The 25731-nt window shown below is 37.6% G+C and overlaps 1 protein-coding gene across 7 annotated transcripts in view; it reads left to right on the top strand.

Moving 5' to 3' along the window:
• LOC131426157 (PR domain zinc finger protein 15) overlaps nucleotides 1-23111 on the top strand; it is a 37203-nt gene extending 14092 nt beyond the window's left edge. For 4 of the 7 annotated variants that reach the window (XM_058588629.1, XM_058588631.1, XM_058588630.1 and 1 more), the window contains exons 2-6: nucleotides 15031-15320; nucleotides 20867-21051; nucleotides 21120-21267; nucleotides 21360-21650; nucleotides 21726-23111. In XM_058588629.1, coding sequence (XP_058444612.1) covers nucleotides 15038-15320; nucleotides 20867-21051; nucleotides 21120-21267; nucleotides 21360-21650; nucleotides 21726-22852 — 2034 coding nt within the window. In that variant the 5' untranslated portion in view covers nucleotides 15031-15037 and the 3' untranslated portion in view covers nucleotides 22853-23111. Of the gene's footprint in view, nucleotides 1-1211; nucleotides 3004-15030; nucleotides 15321-20866; nucleotides 21052-21119; nucleotides 21268-21359; nucleotides 21651-21725 lie in introns of those variants that run through there. The other 3 variants (XM_058588627.1, XM_058588628.1, XM_058588634.1) reach the window with 3 other exon arrangements.
• The last annotated feature ends 2620 nt before the right edge of the window (nucleotides 23112-25731 follow it).

Genomic DNA, 25731 nt, shown 5'->3' with positions numbered 1-25731 from the left:
TTCTCAACGAAATTTATACCCTTTTCCGCAAGCCAATTGAGAGTGGTTTTGGCATAGTGAGCCGTCGCTAAATCCGGCCAAAACAGTGGGGGTGCACTATGCTTCTTATATGAAGGCAGCAATCTCTGCTAGAGACACTCAGATCGATATATTTCTGCATTTATAGTTCCGGTAGTGTAAAAAATGGTTGATTTCAAACCACAGGAACATATTGCTTGCCATACCAGTACCTTTCGACCGAATTTCTCCACTTGAATCGATCTGTCCCCAACGACGACAGTGAAGCATTGTGGGACCTGGAAGGGTTTTTGAGTCCTCCTTTACATAAGTCTCATCGTCCATCAAACCGCATGCTTCTGGACTTTGCAAAAGACGCGAATACAATTTCCGTCCCTTGTTGCTGCTCGCTTCTTCTATTCTACACTTTGTTTCTAGATTTTTTTTTGTAGGTCTTCAGGTGATTTCGGTTCTTGATACGCTGGATCATTCCGACACTCGTTCCTGTTTTTTGGCCTAATCACGTATTGACATTGATTTGTTCTTCATGATTAGAGATACCACTTTCTGGTCCAGTTTCGGGTTGAAAGAACCGGATTTTCTGCCTCTTCCTAGTAGCTCATCCAAAGAATAGTGTTCCCCAAATTTATTAATGATGGTTTTAACACTGGCATGATGAATTCCAAACCGCTTCACCAATTTTCGCATAGTAATACTATTCTCACTTAGCCATGTGTCCAGAACCTTAATTTTCACTTCCTTTTCAATATGCGACATTTTTAAAACGCAGAATTTCAAACGCACAAACATGTAAACAAACAAAAGCTGACAACCAAACGCACAGCACGCTGTGATCTGAGTATAAAAACCCATCACAAATACATGCGTACAACACAAATGTATGTGGATAGCTTATTTTCGATACACTCCTTATCTCTTATCCTGTTTGTCTTTATGATATATAAAGGCATTACTAAATAATTTTAAACCGCGACCATTTTCAATGACCTTTAACTATATACTATATGCGGAAACTAATACCCAATGTAAAGAAGTTATATTTGAATTTTAATAATTGAAGCTAAATGGTTTCATATCCATTATCTTGATTGATTATTTTTCATTAAACTCGTTATTCTCAGAACCCTCTTTTTCAGACTACAAAAGCTTGAAATAAGCATAATTTCCTTGAAAATTATAGTTAATGAGCATTCCCGAAATCCTCTGAAAATTAGTTCGTTCTGGAAAACTATTTTCGTGGGACTGGTTGTTTCTAGTAGATGCTTTTCTGGTAGAAGATCTGTTTCGGTAAACGTTATTCTGAGGAATGTTATTTAAAAAAAATGAATTCTAGATATTGTGTTTGGATGCAACATGCACCGAATCAGTCGAATACCAATTCCGGCATACACTAGTAGAGTAGTGGCATGAACCCAATTCTAGCAAAAAGAAGTAGTATATCCTTTTGCTGTATCAGAAAACAGAAGAAAAGCGTTTTTTAATGAATTCATTCTTGTAAATTTCATCGTTGTTCAGTAGACGGCAGTTTTCTTCACTTAACTACAAACCTGTGCCTTCGGATATTGGAAAAACTCAGTCTAAAGATTTCCGATTGTGTTTCATTGGCAACACTTCCTCGTCCATTTCTTGGTTTCCTAGGTTTTGTCGTTTCCACTGAACTGAAGATGATCGATCGAACAGGCCTGGCCAAACTTTATTCCCCTTGTCGAATTTCACCTTCATTTTCAAGCACTTGCTTCAATCATTTCCAGCGATTCCGTTGTCCAAGATGCGTGTGTGTGAGCGTGCAAAGCGGTCAGCCAGCATGGATGTGCACATCCACCCTCTCTGCATTGAATCCTTTGCCTTCGTTTGCACTTCCACGACCACGACAACGACAACAACGACGACGATGATGACGAAGAAGCTAGTGTGTGAGTGCGGCGCCTCCGGACGGTGTAGCGTTAACTTTGTTGTAAAATTGTGCTGCAGTTATTAAACAACTTTCGTCACATGCATGAACTTCTTCCTTTCAACGCACCGAAGCAGCACTAGCAGCAGCTCACGACGCGACGGCTAAAGGCATCATCCTTACGCGCGGCACCGTCATTTCTTCACCAACTTTCGTGGAAGAAAAGTGCGTGAATTGTAGTTCTGGTCCGCGCGACGTTCTGAGGTCCCTTTTCCACAGAGGAGGGGACCACCCTCGTGTTACACCGAGTAGCAATCGGAAGAAAAGAACAAACGAAAAAAAAACTCGGCCTCACCGTTCCGTTTTCGGTTTTTTGGCATTCTTGGGGGATCCTCGTCGAAGGAATTTGATTAAAAAAAAACAAAATCCCTCACTTTTCGGCTTTTACTTTAGTTCAGTCAAAGAAAAAAAAAATCAAGTGCAATAAGATAAGTGCTTTCTTAGAAAAAAAAATTCAAAATTTTCCCTTCGCTCGAACAACGACCGACCGTGCGGCTCCATTCGAAATAAATCACTCACTCACCCACACACACGGAGAGAAAGAGAAAAAATCAACCAGTGCGAAATTGTGATAATTGAGCAAAAGAGCAAAATGTTTTCGATTGAATCAATTTTAAAGTCTCAAATCTCCCAGAGGTAGTGTAGATAAGATTCCAGCAGGTTAGCACTGGTTTGCACACCAACCAAATCAAAAGCCAAACAAAAACAAAAAACAAATTACCAAAAAAAAAAACGAAATAAACAGAAACAAAAAATAAAACAAACAAACAAACGAAAAATAAAAACGAACAACCTCTTTTTCATGGTTGAAACTACGCCTGTAACAAATCAACTAGACCAAAAAACAACCAAACGAGAGTGCCAAACGCAAGCGGGATATGATTTTTGTGTTTCACCTACGGCATTTGATGAAGATTCGGACCCCAGCGAGGGTCCCAATGTTTGCTAGTATTTCTGCAGTTTTCAGTACCCTACCGCTAGCACTAGTACTACTACCGCTACTACGGCCAAACAAGCAATTGAACGCTGTCGAGGTGAGGAAAATGATCAACAACAACAACAACAACAACCAGAAAAAGAACAACAGGCAAAAAGGGGCCAACCAATTGAATCCAATGAAACTCGAAAATTGCAATCATTCTGTGCTAGGAGGGGGAAGGGGGGTGGGTAAAAAAGGACCGTTGAAAAATAGCATTGCGAAAACAAAAAAAAAATGAAATAAATTACCAGTGCTCTCTGTTCGAAGGTGCAGCAACATTTGTCTTCCACCCGGTGTTCCAGGGTTTGTCCCAGGGTGGTACTCGATTCGTGTCCTTCCCGTAGGAATGTTGAGACTGTGTGGTGTGGTTTTTGTTAACCCGAGCAAACGAAGAGCGGTTGTTGGATCTTTTGAGCTATGCTGGTGGTGCGCTGAAATGAACCTATAGGAGTTTTTCGGTGTTTTTTTTAGAGGTTAGGAATCTATTTCGATCGGTCGGAATGTTCTTCGGATCAGGTTTGCAGTTTTAACCGAAGTATTTTGAAAGCGACATATTCCAAAATTAGTTTGTGACGGTGTGGGAACTGCTTTATTCAATGGTATACTTTAGAAACATACAGCGTTCTACAGTTCTCAAGTGACGTTTCCGCAAGCCTACTATGATCAACTTTTCTACGTAAAAGTTGGCACACTATTTACAGCAATAATCTTCTTGAAATTTTCAAAATTAATTTTCTCCTTTCTTTTAAAACCTTAACCTAGCAAACCCATATGTGCTAATGGACTTCGGTAAAGTTCAGTAAATCACTTATAATATAGGGGAAACCGGGGCTAACCCACGTTATCAATATCGTTATGTAGTTTCAAACTTTAGCTACCATTCCCAATTTGTGATTTGAAGAAATATTTGTTAGTTTTCGTACCAAGTCGCGATGAAGTGATCAATCTAAAATCCAATATTTCAGGAATCGCGGGGCTAAACCGGAGTGCCTATGAGGCTAAACCGACTATAAAGTTTCACACAAACATGATGAAAGACTAAAGTGGAGTGCCTAATCTTAGGATACCCTAAGGTGAAATGTAATGGAGTGCGCGCGTCGCGTTTTTTGATCAATTATTAACAACGGGACATAATTGCGGAAAACCAAAAACATTTAAGTTTCCGCAATTAAATTTATCGCAACTAAGTATTACTAAAACTTTGAAATTTTACTATTCCGAGCCGTAATTGGTTTTTGAAATGTATAAAGACTGTCCCAGAAAGTATGGACGCACTTTGATTTCGCTGTAAATAATTCACAAGTGTTAGATATTCAAATTTTATTCGATATAATGACAATATTAGACTACAACAACAGAATATTAATCTCAACATTTTCTACTTAGCCATTGTAGACTAGCTGGCGCACCTTCTTGCGAACGTTCCTCATTAAATTCCGTACAGAAGTTGCAAGAAGCAAGATCTGGCCAGAAGACAACAGGATCCTTGTGGCTTCGAATCATGGGTAGAAGTCGTTTTTGTAAACATTCCTTGATGTATATTTCGCTGTTCATTGAAGCAGTGGTGATGAAGGGTTTCGAAATCTTACCGCAGCTACAAATTAATTGCCAGACCATAGCTTTCTTACCAAATTTTTCGACTTCAATCGATGTCTCGGACTGGTTTAACACTTGCCCTTCTCGCACCGTATAATATTGTGGTCCCGGCAAGGATTAGTAATCTAGTTTCACGTAGGTTTCGTCGTCCATGATTATGCAATTCAAATTTCCAGCAAGAATCGTATTGTACAGCTTTCGAACCCTCGGCCTGATCCATGCTTCTTGTTTCGGACTACGTTTTGGTTGTTTCTGCTTCTTAGGTTCGAAGATTCAAACGTTCTTTAGCACGAAGAACATTTGACTTCGAAGTGCCCACTTTTTTGGCCACATCCCGAACTGAAACCTCCTTCTTTTGCTCGAATGCCTTCAGTATGCGTTTATCCAACTGAGGATTAGCAGGACCTTTTTTTCGACCCGTTTTCGGTTTATCCTTAAAGGTGTTATCCTCACCGAACTTCCTGATTGCATTTCGCACGGCTTTTTCACTTACTCGTTCCATTTTTGCTATCTTTCTCAGTGACAGTCCGCGTTCTGTCCACCATTTTTCGACGTTGTTCTGCTGAAAGTCCACGCATTTCGAAACAAACTAATAAAAACGAATAAACAACTGCACAAGTGGTTGGAGAAGAGTGTAAAGAACAGAACGCACTCATAAAAATTGGCAGATTCTGAACAATTGCAAAACGGCAACGGTTTTTGGTTGCGTCCATACTTTCTGGGACTGTCTTTAAACGGTTACTGTTCCGTTCCACGGGGATGATTTTAGAACTGAAAAATAGTGTTTGAAGCCAAATGCACAGTGAATTCGGAGGCATTCTTGAGCAAAAAATGACACGAATTCATGCATTTAGAGTTGTGTTGTAACAACAGGTTGAACACAAAAAAAATTGGATATTATAAGAAATCGGTTTTTTATAAGGTTTATTGGTTAACCATTTCAAAACCGAGTTACAATAAAATAAATTAGTTAGTATCTAATATAATGAGAGTGGGATTTTCAATTTTTTTGTGAAACCTCCGATGTCTGTTCCTATCTGGGCTTCAACGCATTTTCTAAGGTTGCTTTGTTGTGTAATATCAAAAAAATAGATATTACTTCAGATTGTAGCAAAACTAAAAATTTAATCCAGACAGGCTACTGAATGAAATGAATACAAGCCAAGTATTATCGTTCATATAGAATATTGAAACATACAAGATTCATATAATCGGGTGCCAGAATCACAATTCAAAAATACATACGTTTATGGAAATTGAATTTATTTGGTACATATCCGTTGTCTAGTGAATGGCCAATAATTTCTTATTTCAACAGTTTTTCAATCGATAATGAAAGTCTGAATGAATGAATTACTGTTTGGTACTGGTAAAGATACCGAAAATACTTCAATATTTTCTTTGTTTTCAATAGTTCTTTAGCAGGAGAATCTATATTTGATACTTAACTTCAGGTATATACGTTTTTAACATGTTACACACGAGCATATACATATAACCCTGTGTTATAGAACATATCTACATATAACCTCATATTAGTCAATTGTAAATGCTAATGGTTCATATTTCTAGTGTAACACTAATCAATAACTATAAAGAATGGATATATCAAATCAGATTCTCTTTTACAAGCCAACAAAACGTGCGGTAAGCCCACTGCGTTCAATTACTGAAAAAAATATTCCTGGTTTCTATGCGTCGGTTTTGCCTGTTATGCTTTGTGAGACGATTCGTTCAACTCAAGCGGTTATAATTTTGCGCGCATTTTGTGGGAATATCCTAGATTTATAATTGGCTTCGAATTCGAACTTCTTCGAATTTGATATTGCATGTTTCAATTTCTCGATAAATATTAATCAAACATATAGCGTGGAAGACCACTGTATCATTAATGATGTAGTTTTGAATCTTCAAGCAAAATTTGAAAATTATCACCATTACTTAGTTCTAAGTCCTAGTGGCGATAAGCTAAGCTAATTATTTAATTAATTCATAGCACTGATTGTATATTAATTTCTAAACTGTTTACATAAATTGGATATCTTCAATGAAAGATATATAACAGTGAAAAAGTTTTAAAATGAAATATACCGCAAAAATATCTCCTTTTCAAAGGTGCATGCATGATTGATTAAAACAAAATTTTGAAAAGTTGTCGTTTCGGCGACGCTTGCTCAGTTCTCGGTTCGTCGCTAGAGCTGCGCAGTAGTCGCCGAAAAGGCAACTCATCAGTTTTGTAAACAGGGGTGCCAGGTCATTTTTTCAAAAATCTGTCTCTGACTTAAAAATTTATCTGTATTTGTTTGGGTCCGATTATATACAAGGAAATTTTGAATTCACTTTCAGTGAGCAAAAAAAAGGTCTCACCACCTATCGTATGGAGGCCAAAACCGTTCACATCTGGGCAGATCTGATTTGTAACTCTTGGAAAATTTGTAAAATCTAGCAAAAGATCTGGTTCGTTAGAGTGCCTGACGAAGCGAGAAAAATCTGGCAACGCTGTTTATGAATCCCGATCACTCTATTGCAACTGCTGCGCTGCCCAAGTGGGAAGCATCTAACTAAGCATGGTGATTATTTTCAAATTCAGCTGAGAAATGAGAAATTTTTTTCTGAGTAATCGTGAAATGAAATTTCGAGTAGTGATATTGAGTGGGATTCATAAAACAATAAAATTATCTGCTGTTTTATTGGTTTTAGTGATAACAATTCATACTTCGTTCTCAGAATTTGTTTTATAGTGTCAAAATTGTGGATGACGTACTTTTCTTTCAAATTTTTGCGCGTTGCCCACCTTTTGAATCTCAATTTGTGAGAAAATTTCACCGAATACCCTGTTGCCCGATATTTGCAGGAAAGTATCCGTGCTGGATAAGAAAAAGTTTTTGTTGGAAAAACTTTTTTCCCTTCAAAACGCATATCTTACAATACATGGATGATTGACAGGGAACATAATAATATATGTTGGAACAAAATTTCATTCAAATAAAGAAAGGCGTTTTTTTGTAATTTGACTTAAACATTTTAAGATCGATTTTTCCAGTGTAAAATTCGATTCGTATTTTTTTTAGTATATTCATTCGAAAATTAGACATATTCTGAGAACCCCACCAGTACAACAATTTTATTTAGGATTTGTCATATTTCTACTATAACTAATTGCAAACTATTGATAAAAGCGTCTAGTCCTTTTAAAAAGATTGTCTACACAGCTAGAAAAAAATCGTGTAAATTTACGTCTTTTGAGACCGACACACAGGAGCGTCAAAAACGACTCATTTTTACGGTAGATCTAACACATATTTAATGCATTGAGACATACTTTTGAGTGCTGAAACATGTAAAATTACATGCCTGCTCGATGGACAGGGTGTGTTTGACACATATTCAAATCATTCTTGTAAAAATTTAAGTCTTTTTACGAATTACGTCCTTATGAATTGAGTCATATGTAGATTTGCGTCACCTGTAAATTTCATAGTTTTTTGCTGTGTAGATCAACTTTGGAAAAATAAAGTGAGCAATGCGGCTTTTTTTTCGATAAAGTATATGCTGCCAACTCCGAATACGCATTTGCGCGAAATTCGTCTATTCGAATGCTGCACTGAAAAAAAAAACGGGTTTCAAAATTTAATGTCAACTTACAAAAACAGATCACCACTTTCGAATTCAATGAAACTTTGTCCCAAGGTTGGCTATTATGTTCTCTTTCAACCGTCCATGTATTGTAAGGCGGGTAGTTTTAGGAAAAAGGTGTTTCTAACTGAAACTTTGTCTTCTCCATTATTGATACTTTTTGCAAATATCGGACAACCGGGTATTCTGTGAAATCTCCTCTAAAATTGAGTTTTGGATGATGTTTAGTTTTTAAAATAAATGTTTAGTTTTTAAAATAAAAAGACACTGTAATTTTTATTTATCAAAAATAAATGTATTTTTATTTGTAAATGTATTTCAAAGTTTTAAAGTCAGTTTTTTTCAGTGTAGGACTGGATATTAAATTTGTTTCAGTATTTATATTGTAAAATTTGACTGATTTTATGATTATCAATATTTTATCACTTAGGCTTTGTCATTTTTCGTCAACTATTTGATTTACACGGAAACCCCCAGGATCGCAAAAAACAACTAAAATAATATTTATTTTCCTGAATTTCACTGGTTGAAAATTGATACAACTGATCAGTGAAACAAGATTCTAGTCGGAAATATTTCACAGCAGTAATATTTGCTAAGGTAAAGGTGCTTATGAAACTGCTAAAAAATGAACATATTATACAGTCTGTTTGAAACCGATTTGGAACTTTAACTTTAATCGAAAAGTTGGTTTCACAAGAAGTAAAATAACGAAAACGTGTGAAATCACAAATGCAACAAAAATAACCGTTCTTTATCAATTACGAAACATGTCAATTTTAACAAGCTATTTGGGAACGATAGAAGCTGAATAGAAACTTCAATTCAAAACCCTCTTAGACGTAAAACCAAATTCGAATACACTGACTTTTTTTTGTTCAATAAGACTTTTGAATCCACGCCAAAGTAATTTCATATTCAATTTCCTGATCCAAATATGTGCAGGAAAAAATATGAAAAATTCAAAAAATATTATAATCTGTAATGTAACCTGATTGAACTTTTGTCGGAAATTATCAGGTCAAATTCATGTCATAGAAGGGATATTGTCACTCCACTAGGTGGATTAAGAAAAGGTTTTAATATTTGCAACATTAACTTATTATATTTCCGGATTCAAATATTAAAACTAACACAAAAACGAATGTAGCCTCAACAAGTCGGCCTAGTCCTATTTTTGCGAACAGTTCTGCTGCCAAATTTAAAACTGGTATACGATACAATTCCATTTTTTCTATATTTGAAACACAAATAAAACGGTACAAGATTTCACAGATATATTTTTTTAGATTTCCATATTTAAATTTTACCGCTGTCATAAATTGTGTATCTGTAGCTAGAAAACTAGAAGGTTCTCCAGTTCCAGAATCTGGAATCTGGAAATTATAAAAAAAAACTTACCACTCTAATAGTAAAGTTTTGGTATTATGTTTCTTTCGAGAATATTTTTCCCTTCTGTTGCAACGTTTTACTCGTGTTTCAAATATAGAAAAAATAAAACGGCAGCGTATACCAGTTTTAAATTTGGTAGTAGAACTGTCCGAAAAAAAAACTCTGAAACAAACTATGTCTGCAGCAATATATACGAAATCTGCTGATTTACAGACAAATCTGCAAATCTGGCATCTCTGTTATTGACCGTTTAGAAAAACGTGACAGTTGTCTATCAAACCGAAAAATCGATGAAAAGTGCAACAAAGTGGGAAAAAGTTGACTTGAAACAGACCCTGTCAGCTTGGAGCAAAATCAATCTTCAGTTCACCAACGCCATCGCGCGGCATCACATTCAACCTATCATGTCAATTGTATGGATGCGCAGTGCTGCTATCTTGGCGCGCACGAATTTGACATTTCTCTCCCTTACTTCTATGTACGAGATTCGATGCGGACTCGCCTGAGGGCGACATGCTCGCAAAAAAAGGATGTTGCCAATGATTTGTTCGGGAAATCTGAGAGCTGGACATCTTGTTAATATGATGTCTTTGCTGGAAATTACAGCTGGGAATTACCGTAATGCATTTATCCCACGCTTCAAAAAATTAATTAAATAAAAGCATTTTTTTCCATGACCGAAAAAAATGCATTGAAAATTTGTAATGAAATTTGATTGTTTTATTGTTTTTCCGGTAGAGTACAACTCGGACGAAAAAGAAAAATGTAATTCACTGTCCGTGATATCGGAAGTGACGTTTCAAAATATGAAACGTTTCATTTTCTTGGCGTTGATTTATTTTCTAGTTGTTTTTTAGGCTGTGAACCATCTCACGAATTATTTTAACGTCTAGTTAAAATTTGCCAGTCGAGCAGTTATATTTTGTCGTTGTCAAAAATAACTCTGCTCACAAGCAGAGATGCCAGATATTTTCATAGAAAATCTGTATTTTTTTTTGTATAAAAAATCTGTATTAATCTGTATTCACTAATAAAATGAAATTCGTACAACAAAATTATGCTAAAAGATGTTATTCCAATAGATTGTGGTTGCAGGATGGTAGATTCAATCAGTCATTGCCGCGCTCACAAGAATATTCAACGACGAAGTTCCATAGTTTTTTTTAAATTTATTTTATTCATAACAATTGAATTGTAATTCCATGGAATTTCAACGCCCAAAATGCAACGTCAAGTCGGGTCATACAATTCTCAGTTTGACAAAAAAGTTTCATGATACCATTACTTCCTTGAATATCAGTTCAAATTGGTTTCAAATTATAATATAAATGGATTTCACAACAGATTTTTATATGGTGATTTGTCCGTTGATTGATAGACTTTTATCTCGTCAGTGGAATCAAATACTAAAAGATTGCTCAGACAGTAAAGTTTCTTTTTTTCTTTTTTTTGTTTTCTTTTTGCGATATTCACCTAACCAGAGACCATTTTTGTAGAAACAGAAAATGAAAATTATAGAATGATTGTACTCAAGGTACGATTTTAACGGCAGAGCAAGGATGTGAATATATAGAACGGAAAGGTGATACGTGACAGAGGGTCTTTTACCGATTCGGTTAGTAAATGGTAAAAGACCTTTATCACTACTTTCCGACATACCAGAGACTCGAGTGATTCGCATTGTTCAGATGCCTAAGCACGACTCCTCTGGTAGAAGGTAAAATTTCAGTTACTAAATAGATTTCTGCTTGCTTCAATGACCCTCTGTCATGTCTCACCTTTTCGTTCTATATATTCACATCCTTGCTTTCCCTTGAGTACTATCAGTCTATAATTTTCAATTTCTGTTTCTACAAAAATGGTCTCTGGTTAGGTGAGTATCGCAAAAAAAAGAAATATTGACTAATCGTTAATAAAGAAGTAACAAATGAGATCTGTATAAATCTGTATTGAATTGGGGAATCTGTATAAAATCTGTACTCTACTCTGTACTGTATAATACAGATAAATCTGTATAAATGGCATCTCTCCTCGGAAGCATGTACGCTCGTTCAATGTTACTCTAAAGTGAGTACAATTTCACTCACTTTCGTTAAAAGTGGAACTACTCTATAGTGAGTGAAGCTTGTTTACTCACTTTTGAGTAAATACTGTAGTTGTCAAATTCTCGGTTGATTTTTCATTAGGGCGTATAAGCAAGTGACAGTTTCTCTTGAATCAATCTCTCTTTCGATTATTATAATGTGATTAAAAAGATTTTCTTTAATATCACTATTCAGTTTGAAAGTCGAAAGTTTCGGGTATCATTTCATGCAAAGAGTTGAGTGATAAACGTGGAACGCTTGGTAATTAATAGAAGAGAAAGTAAACAAAGAGAAACTGTCACTTGCTTATACGCCCTTTTGAAAAAGTAACATTTACTCAGTGCTATAAATGGGAAAATTAGCTCGGGTGAGTAAATATTAAACAATATCATTCGAAGTATCTAAAGAATTCTTTATTATAATCGAAACTGCGTGTAAAATAAAAACAGTGCAACATTTTTTTTAATCAATTATAGAGGTTTTAACCTTAAGGTCATTCACCTGTTCGGGCCAGAAAAGCTTTCTTACCCTATGTGCGGGGTTGAGGATCGAACCCAGGTGGGCTGTGTGATAGGCATCGACTTACCCATCACGTATCCTGGAACGAAGATTGCACAAATGTGGCAACGAAAAACTTCAATCAATAAAAGGATTAGGAGGTATAACAATATTACCTTTTAATTTTCGATAGACTTATTCATTTGCCTTGGCTCCAACCTGCTCCATTTTTTTCAAATTTCCTTTCTTCAAAAATCATTGAACGTAAATTTTCACACAACGTTTTCAAAGCCCTGTGAGTAAAACTTGTTGTCAATTTAGAAACTGAGTAAAAGTTACTCAGTCTTCTAAATCAATATTACTCACTTTTTGACATTTGCACTAAATAAACAAAAGTGAGTACAAATTGCTCACTTGAGAGTAAAATTGAATGAGCGTGTGGTTATTTTTGACAGTTCGATAGTTACTTTCCGGCACTGAAAATAATTTCAATTGCAGGTCTTTTGCAAAAATGTCTTCTGTGTAGTTTCATTTAATACTTTTAGTAAAAGCAAACACCCAAGTAGAAAGGTTTAATACATTGTCAAAAGCCGTAAGTCTTTCTCGAAGTTCTTCTTACGTTCTCTGTATTGCCATTATTATATTACCTGATATCAAATTATTTTCAGTGCAAAATAAACTTAAATAACTTTCCAATCATCAAACTTTAAAATGGGCCGTTGTTCTAAGCCGTGGACCATCTCGCGAAAAACTTTAACTTTTAGTAAAAATTTGACTGTCGAGCAGTTATTTTTAGTCGAGTAGTTAAATGCAACTAATACTTCGACTCATTTCAAAGTTTGACGGATGGAAAGTTATTTGGGTTAAGTGGTATAAGTTTTGCAATCCAGCGAACGTAAGAAGAACTTTAAAATAAACTTACGTTGTTGGACAATGTAATGGAATTTTGTATTGGGGTACTTTCTAAGGCTCTGAACCATTTTGCGGTTAATTTAAACTTTTGGTTAAAATCTGACACTCGAGCGGTTAAAAAAAATCTTGCATTGAAACTTCTAATATAAATTCTTTAGTTGAAATTATTTCCAGTGGAAAACAAACCCTAAATAACTATCCGTCCGGAAGATTTCGAAATGGGCCGCAGTTTTAGTTAAATTTAACTACTCGACACAAAATTACCACTCAAGTGTCAGATTTCAACCAAAAGTTAAAATTAACCGCGAAATAGTTCACAGCCTAAGACTGAAAGCATAAAAAGAAATCATACACACGAAAGTTTTACTAAAGGTCTGATATTAGAATTTTTTCGCAAGATTTTTTTCAGTGTCGGAAAATAACTATCGAGCGGTCAAAAATAGCTATGCTATCGAGCAGGGTTATTTTTGACAATGACATAATAACTAGTCGACTGTCAAGTTTCAACAAAAAGTTAAAATAATTCGCGAGATGGTTAACGGCCTTAGACGCCTCAGAGCACAAACGAATCTCATTTGACGTTTCATCCAGGATTAGCACAGGTTCAAAACGTCATGATTTTTTCCGAGTATATTTCAACCTAGAGATGATCCCTTCTAGAAACCCCATTCGAGCAAATCTACCATTCATTCTAACATTCCTACCATTCACCATCGGGTATCGGCTTCTTTACTCGGCACACACAGACACATTTTCTTCCCTTCGTTTTTGTGGTACCACAAGTCGCAAGAAGAAACCGGGTAGCGAACGAGAATAATCTTATCATCCCTTCCCGGGGGAGGCCTGCAAGCAATTACCCAACCACCCACGCATGTTTTTCTTATGCCGTTCGCCAGAAGTCATCGTCGTCGTCGTCGTCTTCTTTGCTTGGTTGGTTGGTCGGTCGGTCGGTCTGTCGGTCGGTCGGTGAGGTGTTAGTTGTTTAATAAAAATTTGAAACTCCCTTCTGACTGTAAAGCACTTCGGAGCACGGTTAACGTGTGTGACTTGGCGCTTTTCTGCGCTGTTCCCTGTCTTGCGAAGCGAAACGGGGCTTGGGAAAAGTCGAGCGGGGTGTGAAAGCAGTTGTTTTAAAACGTTCCGACCGGGGGGTTTTTCTTTGCAAAGTAGGACCGTTTCTTCTTCCGATTTGCCGACTGAGATTTATGTTCTGATGTATGGTTTTTCGGTTTTTCCTATCTGGAAACAACCGAGAGTCGAGAGAGCTTAGTCCCAGTCCTTCTGCGCTATTAAACACCGTTATCCGGAACTTTCGGCTTCCGCCACAGATCCCGGGAAACCTGCTTTCGCCGAGAATGATGATGATGATGATGATGATGCTGGGTGGGAGAGCGTACATTCCACGCTGGGCTCGGTGAAAGTTTTCATTAAACAACGAACGCGCTTCTAATTATCTAATTACGGGTGGTTTTTAAACAAATCACAGTCGCGCGAAATTGAAAAGTTTTCGCGCAGCATTACCATCACCATCGCCGTCACTAATAACTACTATCACCGCTACTACCACTAATACCACTACCACTACTACTACTACTACTACTGCTGCTGCTGCTGCTGCTGTTGGTGTACGACTAGCACAAATACGATTGCAAAAAGGGCGGTCGAAAGTTTTAAACAACACCTGATCCGGGCCGGCTCAAAACGGAAATTGCAAAAATCTATCATTACCTTTTTACATTTTGTGAATATATTTATATTTGATTCCAAACATGGTTTTTAATAATAAAAAAATATTCTAGAACATAATTTACTAAATAACCGAGGCCTCGTGCCGCCCTTACCGTTAGACAGCATTAATCATCGGTCCTTTCGGGGTTATCTCCGTGTGGCTTTCTTTTTTTCTCTCCCTCTTTCTCTCTCTCTCTCTCTCTCTCTCTCTCTCGATGTCGTTTTTCAATTTTCAGAGTCAGAATGCAGATTCAGCACGTACGGGACCTGTGTGCCGTGCCGGGTGCGGCCGCCGAGCTCAACTGCACCGGTGATATCCTGTCGGTGCAGAACTTGCTGCCGCAGTTGGCTCCACCGGAGAACAAACCGCACCAGTGCCAGCAGTGTCTGAAGAGTTTCTCCTCCAACCACCAGCTGGTGCAGCATATCCGGGTCCACACCGGCGAGAAACCGTACAAATGTTCCTACTGTGATCGCAAGTTCAAGCAGCTGTCGCACGTCCAGCAGCACACTCGGCTGCATACCGGTAGGCGTTACTAGAATGACCAATTAGCATGTTTTTTTTATTCACGCTCTGTTAAGCTGACGACTAATGTAACCTTCTAAATTTTTCACTAAATAAACGCAGGCAGATACCGAACGATGGAGGTTACCGAAAAAAAAACAGAATTGCAAAAATCAGACCTTTCATAGCGTGTCTGTAGGTCAGTATGGAAAAGCAAAATCTCTTTCGTCACTTGGTTTTGGATTTTGACTGCGCTTCCCGAAGGGGAGGACCGATCGCAAAAATCTTACTCCAAGCCGACGAGAATCGATATAATGATCCTGGACAAATCAACCAAACAAAATCAAGCATAAGTGAAGGCATATTTTGATAAAATTTCAGTTTGTTTTCTGTTTTAAGATGATTAAATATAATTTCAAGTTATGCGTTCACTTGGCTTTCATACTCGGTTTTTTTAAATGAAAAATTGATTGAGGTTTCAAAATCAAAAAATCAAGAGTTTTTCGTTATTCAACGAATACATTTCTATATCCATTCTCTAGGTTGTTTTAACTACAGGTCAATAAACTAATCGCTACTTCGCCTCTATTTGATAAATTATACTTTGACTTAATATTTGATTCCTTTCAATCAGTGAACAATCAAGCATGAACAATATCTGAAAAATTTTCCAATTTAAAAAATTTAATAAAAAAATTATTCTAGGAAAAAGATACGGAGTTCAATCCGCTTTCCGACATATTGACACATACAAAAAATGGTGATTTAATATCTGATGCAGAAGACGTACTTGAGTATCGATTATAACATGTCATTCACACTTTATTTCAAGTCTATGAAATTGGACACAACGATGCGTGGAAGCTACGCATTGGTTTACATGAGTACGCTGAATCTGTTTCTAACATCTTTTTTCTAGCCGATAGAAAATCTGCTATATGAACATTATGACGTTTGAATTGTGGGACTTAATTTCCAATCGGAACGAAAGCATTATATAATTTGCTGTGGGTATGTGATCCTACTTACAGAGTTCAAACAATAACCGAACCGAATTTAAATCTTTCAATTTCAATTTATTAGTACCAAAATGAAGTCATCGTGTGTTGTACTTTATTTCGATAAAACACATAAAAAATGCTTTAATTTTAAATTATCTTTGAAAACCATAATGTTCTGATTGAAATTTGATGAAAGTATGGTTCAAAATACTGACAAATATATTGTTGGAACAATTTCTGTTCCTATAAAACAAAAACTTGGCATTATATTCCTTTTGTAGAATTTGGGTTTTCTGTTCCAACAGCTTTCGCAGCCGATTCATAGCGTGCAGAATCAATGCACGGATAGAACAATGATATTACTGACACTAAGAATCCTTCCATGGTCGGGGCTCGAACCTACACACTTACCATCCTCTACCTAATTTTGGGTCGATATCTACCCAAAATCAACTAAAGTGAATCTCCGCAATTTTTAGGCAACTAGTTACTAACATCTATGAACTCAGAGTAATCGGTTATTTACGCAAAATTAGAGAGGTACCCAAAATTTGTTCCTGTTCAATTTTGTGTAACTCATAGAAGAGCTCGGCAATGAACGATCTCTCCCAAAAAAAATGTAAACTTGATTTTCAGTGTGGTGGTTGTGGTTTTTTCACTTTTTGACAATTCAATAGGAAACTGTTAAAGTTAAATTTGACTTCGAATGCGACTACCCTCTTAGAAAAAAAAAAACGTTTTACGGTGGTCCTTCATTGGTCCAATACGTTGGATCATTGGTCCAATGAAAGTCCAATCAATCGTTCAACGGGAGGCCAACGGGGACCTTCGTTTGCCGATTTTGAAACAAACCGTTGAACCGAGTGCCATTTTTTTCGTTCAACAAACCCGGCAGACAGAGGTCCATTGTTGAGCCATTTTTTACATGAGGAGTTGGAACCCCCAACTGTACTAGTTTTACTGGACAATTTCTGAAGTTCATTCCACTTATTTTTTAAACTATCACTACATACCTGCACAATACTTATACTTCACGTAGAATAACAGCAAATTTTCTTTCTATGTAAGGGTAACACTTAATTTTCACACTATTTTTGCAAGAGAAAAAAACAACAACAAACCATTCCAGCAAATTGAACGAATATTTCGTGCAATATGTCGTTCAACAAGCGCTCAAAGACCAACAAGATAGAACGGCCTGCTGAGAGGGTAACTAATGTCGTTTTCGCTTGATGTCAAACCTAATCCAGTTTTCACTTTAACTGCTGTCAAACCGTTGGTTTGAAGCCAATTTAAATCCTAGTTTTGACGTTGTTGCACTGAAAATCGAGTCAGTTTCGAACCTGGTTTTTATATCAGGTTCGCTCAAGCCTCCGTTGCTAAGTGCTAAACCAACCAACGTCTGTTTGATGAAAAATGACAGATCAAAAGATACCCACTTTGTTTCCCGCAAGAACTTATGTAAGGTTTGCTTGTGAAAACTGAAACTGACTCAGAGTAGCTTTATCAAATAAACACTTTTCACGAGACTGTGTTAGGTTCGCACTTAGCAACGGGGGTATGAGCAAACCCAATATGGGAATCAGGTTCGAAACTGACTCGATTCTCAGTTCAATGACGTTGAAACTGGTTTCTAATAAATGGTTTGACAGCAGTTAGAATATACATTCATGTACGACATTAGTAACGAATTCTTACTCGGCTACTGCGTTTTTGAGTGCTCGACCATCCCGACTGACCGAGACATTAAAAATGTCGATTTTTTGTGTTGGCGCAATAGTCGTGCAACTTACGTCAGTTTATCACATGCAAACCAAGAGATGTCTTTGTGTTGGGTTTCTGAAAATATAGAATTTATGTTAGAATTTCAGGAAATACAACTCAAAAAATTTAAAATTTTTGGAAAACTTAAAGTTTTTGATTTACATAGTTTCTAAAATCCATTTTTTTCGAATACCAGTACGAAAACGGCGAAGAAAAAAACAAATAGATGATTTCGTTTATCTCATTCAATTCCTACACTCAAGAAAAAAAATCACATCAGTAGCTATTTAATGCAGTCAAAGTTATGTGTTTCGTAGATAACATGTTGTGTATGATAAATAGACTATTGTTGATTCAAATATTGGTAGAAGTCGTATGTAACTGAAATGTGTTCTACATCCTATCTCGGTAACATTTATCTTAACTCACGTTATCTTCTGTGATAAGTTGTTGAAATTTACGTGAAAACTTGTTTTAAACCACCTGTAACGGAGATTTTCTCACATTTTCATTTAAATAATAAAAATCATACAAAAGTAGCATGTATACTCCAGAAAACAAAAAAAAAATAAATCATATTGCCTCTTCTAACTTAGAAGTTCTTAGAATGGGAGATGCAGGCCAATTAACGAGACCTTCGAACAGTAACCCTGTACCAGAAGTCGAATTCTTATAAAATTCAACAGCAGCGATAAGATACTGGAAGTGGGTTAGGTAGACTTACCAACTGACAAAACCTGCAAAGCCATTTCGAAAATCGAACTCTTCAAACTGGAAATTCACGTAAATTGTTTGACGTTTTGTTAATTCACCTAAATTTTATGTGTGTGACGATTCTATTTACGCTAAGGGATGTCGCGTAACATACACTATTTGATGTTTGAAACAACTTCGCGTGATTTTTCAAGTAATTCGAACGTTAATTTTTATTTAAGTTTTCATATCTCCGAATCAACCGGTTGGAAGTGAATCTGATTTTAAATCGGTTGTGGCATTGCAGCCGCATTGATTCGGAATTCATATTGAACTCCTCATGTCAGTCCGAATGAGTAGCTCACTTGGATTTGATACGGAATTAATTTCAATTCACTTCTAGGTAGATTAATGACAACATTAATTATATCAAAAGATGCGGACTTTCACAAACAAAACTTCTTCTAAAGACATGGAAGACGCACAATCAACTGTGCGGCAGCGAAATAAGCCGTTTTTGATAGTGTTTGTAATTCCTCACGAAATTTAGTATGGCGCCGGAATCCATGCATGTAAACATCGGAACATAATATGACACGGAATTATGAGCAAGTGACAGATTCTCTTTGTTTACTTTCTTTTCTATTAATCACCAAGCGGTTTTCACGTTTAGCACTCAACTCTTTGTATAAAATGATACCCGAAACCTTCGATTTGCAAACAGAATTGTAAAATCCAAGAAAAACTTTATAATCGCGTCCATATAATCGAAAGAGAAATTGAACAAAGAGAAACTGTCACTTGCTCATACGGCCATTTGGAAAACCAACCGAGAAATATGAAATAAAACTATGTGCTCAGCAATTGGAACTGGGCGTGATTCGACGGATAATCCTCTTCTTCCTCACATCTTCCTGTTTTTTCTAGAAAAAAAAATTACAACCGCTCTCAAACACAGAAAAAATTCAGTGTAAATTTGCAAATCGTGCTCTCAAGTATGGTTACTTTTTATAATGGAGTATCTACTTGACTGTCAGAGTTTAATTAAACGTAAAGCTTTTTTTAGTAAAATGGTTCACAGTCTTGATACATAATTTTTTACGCTGAAAACCGTTGGAAACGAAAAACTGTGTATAGAATTTTCTTTACAACCTAAGTGCAAATGACAGATTCTCTTTGTTTACTTTGTCTTTCAACTATTGCGGAATTCTCTTACATTTTCAATATTTTTTTCAGTGCAGATTGAAAGATGATAGTTTTATGCCGTTTTCGTTTTTAATTTGCACTACACCGGTGCAGTGCTACACGGAGGCATGAATAAACGAACAAAAATGACGAAAACATAAACAGTAACCATTGACTACTAAAACTATTCCATTGCACAGAGCTACACCAAACTTTTGATGAGTGCTACACCAGTGGTATCGGTGCAGAAAAAGTGTAGCACTGGTGTAGTGCAATTGGCAAAAACGAACGGTTTCAGGGCAACCTTACCTACACCGGTGTAGTGAAATTTAAACACGAAAACGACATTAGAATATTTGTTTGTGACGTATTTGCTTCGACTGATTTTCACACAAAAAAAATTGAAACTGGTGTCCGAAAATAACAATCAAACTGTCAAAAACAAACATGCTCTTGAGTAGGGTTATTTTTTACAACGGATGAATAACTACTAGACTGTCAGATTTTAACTAATAGTTAAAATTTTTCACGGTCTTAGTATGTGACTTATTCTATAAGACAAGTTGGTGTAGATTAAACTCTTCCATCTTATTTTTGACGGATCGCTGTTATGCAGCAAAGATGATAAACTTTTGCTAATTTCTTTTTATTTCTAATTCATCAGTACATTTCAACTAAACTGCAAACAAGCAGACAACGTTTCTTACGCAAAGATTATGAAATCAATACAGCAAAATCACAGGCATTCTCGACGAACTCGGATTCGAACACTCACTCGGGCAGTCCTCTCGTGGACAGGGTTCGCAAGTTACAACCCTGCCGGCGAAAGGGTTCTGTCGGTTTTTTTCCTCCCCCTTCCCATTTCATGAATCTAATGAATCTCATTTCGATCCGGACCCCCAAATCCGGCCGCTAATAATCTAGGTGAACGCCCGTACAAATGTCACCTGCCGGACTGCGGCCGTGCGTTCATTCAGCTGTCGAACCTGCAGCAGCACCTGCGCAACCACGATGCCCAAGTCGAGCGGGCCAAGAGCCGACCGTTTCATTGCAATCTGTGCGGCAAGGGATTTGCCACCGAGTCCAGTCTGCGAACACATACTTCCAAGGTGAGTTACCGTAAGCCTTCCAGAAGCTGCTTAGCAGCAATGGTTCACTACTGTTTCTCCTCCACTAGGAACTCCAACTGCATCTTGGCGTTCTGCAGCAGCATGCAGCTTTGATCAGTAACTCCAACAGCGTGACGTGTAACGTATGTAGCAAGATCTTCCTGGGCGTGGACGCCCTCAACGAACACATCAAGTACTCGCATAAAGAAGTGGCTGGTGAGTATCATCGATTGGCTGGTATCGTTTTTATCTACGTTACTCAAGAGTGTGACTAACGGATTCATTCGAACCTACATCCTTGATCAAAGCTTTTCAACCACAAACCGAACCGAACCAAATCCATTCCCCCGCCTACGCACTACCAGAGTACAGTAGCAAATGTCTAGAGGAACTGAAACATACACTTTCTTACACTACAGTGAAGCGAAGAGTAGCGAACCACCCGTGTCCGATGTGCGGCAAGCACTACGTCAACGAGGGATGTCTGCGGAAACACCTGCTGACGCATCCACGAACGGCCGGAGCCGGACCTCCGTTCCGCTCCAATCTGCAGATGTGGCCCTGCTCGGTATGTCAGGCCGTATTCACCCACGAGTCCGGTAAGTAGCTGGTTCCAGTCCGAGCGTTTGAAGACTCGACAGTTCAACGTATCCCTTTATTCCATCCATTTGCAGGTCTCATCACCCACATCGAGCACATGAAGATGGATCCGAAACACCAGTTTGCCGCCCAGTATATGTTCACCAAGGCAGTTGTCGAACAGCGGGAAAAGGAATCCAATGTACTCGGGATGGGAAGCAGCGGTTCCAATCCAATGATTTCGGTGAAGGAGTTGACACAGAATAGCATTTCACCACTGAACTATTCGGAGAATTCATCGACCATGGGATCGGAAAAGAATGGTGAGGGTGGAGGAGGAGGAGGTGGCGGAGGCTTTGAGAACCATCGCTTGACGAATGTCGCGGCGGCTGCGGCTGCCGTTGCAGGCGGTCACGGTAATCCGTTCGGGATGGTTCCCGGAGATAACAACAACAGTCAGTTTTCGCGTATGATGATGCTTCAGGAGCCGAAGTTTGATCCGGATTTGATGCTACCGACGGATGGCACTTCGTCCGCTGTGCAAGCAGCAGTCGTCAATTTGGCTACGGCGATGCGCATAGGACAAAGTTTTAAGAATAATTCGATCCACGGTGATCATCTTGGGCAGCCGAGTCTGGGGCCGTTGAAAAAGAAGAGCAATTTTATCAATTTTAACGAAATGAAATACCCGCTGGCGAATCGTCAGAATTTCTCTTCCGTTGATTCGCCAGTTGGCGCCGGAGCTGGTCTCGGTGCCGGCCAGAGTCCGTGTGGTCCGTCATCCGAGACGGCAATCCGAATCCAGCAGGCGGAAGCGATTTTAAGATCTCAAGCGGAAGCGGCACTTCGGTTGGCCGTTTCGCAGGCCCAAGCCGTGGTGTCCTCCAATGCCGTTGGGGGAGGAGCTGGTGGACACGTAGGTGGTCATGTGGGACCCTTGGGGAATCATCCGTTAATGGGCAGGTGCAATGATGAGAATAGATCAAACGAAAATTGTCCCCCCTTTGATCCCCACGGGGAACAACTGAGGGCGGTCATGAGAGAACATCACGCTCACCAACAACAACTGCAACAGCAGCAGCTACAGCAGCAACAGCAACAACAACAACAACAGCAACAGAATAACGATGAGTGCCATCAATACTCGCAGAGTCCTGTGCCGAGAAATGGACTGGACCTTACCGACGAGTTCCTAAAAAGTGAAAACGTACTGAAAGGGTGAGAGTAGATGTAAATTTTGATGCCATATTATATTTAATTTAAATCAATACAAATCATGGGACGAAGAGCGAAGCAAATACGGTGCAGAGTTAGTAGAGGAATTAGGCACGAGAAAAGGGAAAAAAATCGCGGTTCGCGGGAAACCGCAAACCGACACTTACACATTTGATTATTATGCGATAATCTGGGACTTGAATGTGTGAATCAATAACTAAATGATAAAATAATAAAACTGATGCATTATGCCATATTATAAAGTAGGCGGGATGTAGTCTATTCATATCACAGCAGAAAATGTCACCAGCAGCGTTGAGTTCTGAACAGGGTCGTTTCCAATGCGCCCGTTGTTCGTTTGAAACGTCTTACATTAGAAACAGTCCAAAGTGCAAATGACAGTTCCTCATTGTTTACTTTCTCTTTTAATTACTATGGTCATATCGACAATCCTTTCCTCTAACACTTAACATTGAATAATTACTAAAACCATCAATTTTAGATCTGTACTAAACGAAAATGAAAGTAAACTGTGAATTGCATTCGAACCTTTTCGTATTGTTCATTGAGGTGTTTTTGAGCGCTCATAAGTTATAGGCGTTAGAAAGTGTTACATGCGTTACTCTTTTCGCTACATAACAGGATTCTCATCTTGCTTACCAAATTTATTTACCATCTTGATACTTTTATCATACACCACTATGTTTGTGCTTAAGGGTTGAGGACAGTACGTTTATAACGTACGTTTTTTAATATTTTCGCACTTCAAATCAAATTTTTTCGTAACAGTATTTAGTTTTCTAAAAGACTCGTCAGCGAATAACAGTTTATGTTGAACGGTTATTCCACCTAGCAGTTCGACATGATCAATTTATTGCATATTTTCTGAAATTCTCTCCAAAATTCCAACTAACGTGCAACTGGTTCTCCAAAAACGAGTTATAAATAGAAGCGCGCTGAGCGACTCTTCAGTGCTCTGTGATGAAAAACTACTTGACGAAAATAAACCTGAACTTTCCGTTGCCGAGTACGGTTTCTCTTTCCCTTTTTTGGTTCCAGTGTAACTGGAGAATGAAATGTGTCAGGTTCCTGTACTATCTTTTGTTTGAATCTAGGATTGTTGGTGATAGTTGACGACGAAAGAGGTATTCCAACGGTAGAGCCCTGACTTCCCTAATCTTAGAAATCATCCTTTGCAACGCTTCAGCCTCCTAGATGCTGAAACTTCAAGCTCGGACACTGATAGACTGCAAAGATTGCTCGAAGAGAAAAAAACACTTATCACCACACTTGAGTTTAGCTCATGGTCAGTATAGAAAAACTAAGTTCTAACTAAGAAAAATTGAAAAAAAAACGAATGGCAAAAACACTTTCTGACCCTATGTGCGGGGTTGGGAATCGAACCCTGGCAGGTTGCGTGAAAGGCATCGACCATTTGACGAAGCGTTTCACTCGATGTTAACGTGCGATGGGAAGCGTTACGTTAAGTTAAAGAAACTAGAAAGCGTTAATTTTCTTTAATTTAAGGTTACAAATCATATGAGTTATTATTATTTTATGATTAATTATTATTATGGGAATTATGAACGTTGAAAAACCGTTATAAGCGTTAGATTCTTACGGTAAACAGGTTACGACGTGTTACTTTTAAGGAAGTTATAGGTGTTACGAAGTGTTATATATGTTGCAGTTTTGTGAGTTATAGGCGTTACGAAGCGTTACATGCGTTACTTTTTTCAACTTATATGTGTTACGAATCGTTACTTGCGTTATACTATGTTCACAGTATGAGTTAAAACATTTTATAACTCCGATTTCATGTTTTAAGCGAAATAACATGTTTTACTTTTGCGTTATTTCATATTCAGAAACGTCACATTAAAACATGTTTTCCCAAAATAACATGATATAATTGTCAGTAAAGCACAACCCTGCTAGCATTTTCCTTCACTTTTCGACTATGTCAATTGACAAGCTGTTCAACAACAACAGTTTTCCATCAAAGTAGCCATGTAATCATAATAAAACAAAACTGAAAACTGGTACCAACGTTGCCAGGTATACCGATTTCTCGGTATTTATACAGATTTTTGACTTCTATATCACAATACAGATATGTTCTCCCAAAATACCGATAATTCACGGATCACACAGATAAGTATTTTAGTTTTTAGCTTGAATAAGTATTTTGGTTTTTAGCTTGAATAGACATGAGAAAAAGTTGTCGTGGGACCGCTCACCTTTTCTACTACTTATGTAGAAGAGGTATTGATACCGATATGATAGAGATAGATTTTTGCGCCTACCACATATTTTTGGAAAAATGACCTGGCAACGCAGATAGGTACAACCATTTTTCTTAGTGTGAACAGTGCGATTTTAACTTTATATTACTATCGTTAAAACATGTTATTTTCGGCCGGTGTGAACATAGTTTTACTTTTTTGTAAGTTGTAGGCGTTAGAAATTGTTACATGCGTTATTTTTCTGTAAATTATATGCTTTATGAAGCGTTACATGCGTTACTTTTCGGTTAGTTATGGGCGTTACGAAGCGTTACATGCGTTACTTTTTAGTAAGTTTTGGACATTACAAAGCGTTACGTTTTAGAACGTTACGGGTGTTGCAAAGCGTTACTTTTTCGTAAATGAAAGGCGTTAGGAAGCGTTACATTCGTTACTTTTTTGCAAGTTATATGTGTGACGAATCGTTACATGCGTTACTTTTGTGTAAGTTATAGGCATTACGAAGCGTTATATGCGTTACTTTTTTGTGAGTTATATGCATTACGAAGCGTTACATGCGTTACTTTTTCGTGAGTTATAGACGTTACGAAGTGTTACACGTGTTTCCTTTTAGAGAGTCATAGGCGTTACGAAACGTTAC

The sequence above is a fragment of the Malaya genurostris genome, chromosome 1 (genome assembly GCF_030247185.1).
Source record: "Malaya genurostris strain Urasoe2022 chromosome 1, Malgen_1.1, whole genome shotgun sequence".
In the NCBI taxonomy this organism is placed as follows: Eukaryota; Metazoa; Arthropoda; class Insecta; order Diptera; family Culicidae; genus Malaya; species Malaya genurostris.
Note: the sequence above shows the minus strand (reverse complement) of the source record. Positions and strands in the feature narration are given on the sequence as shown.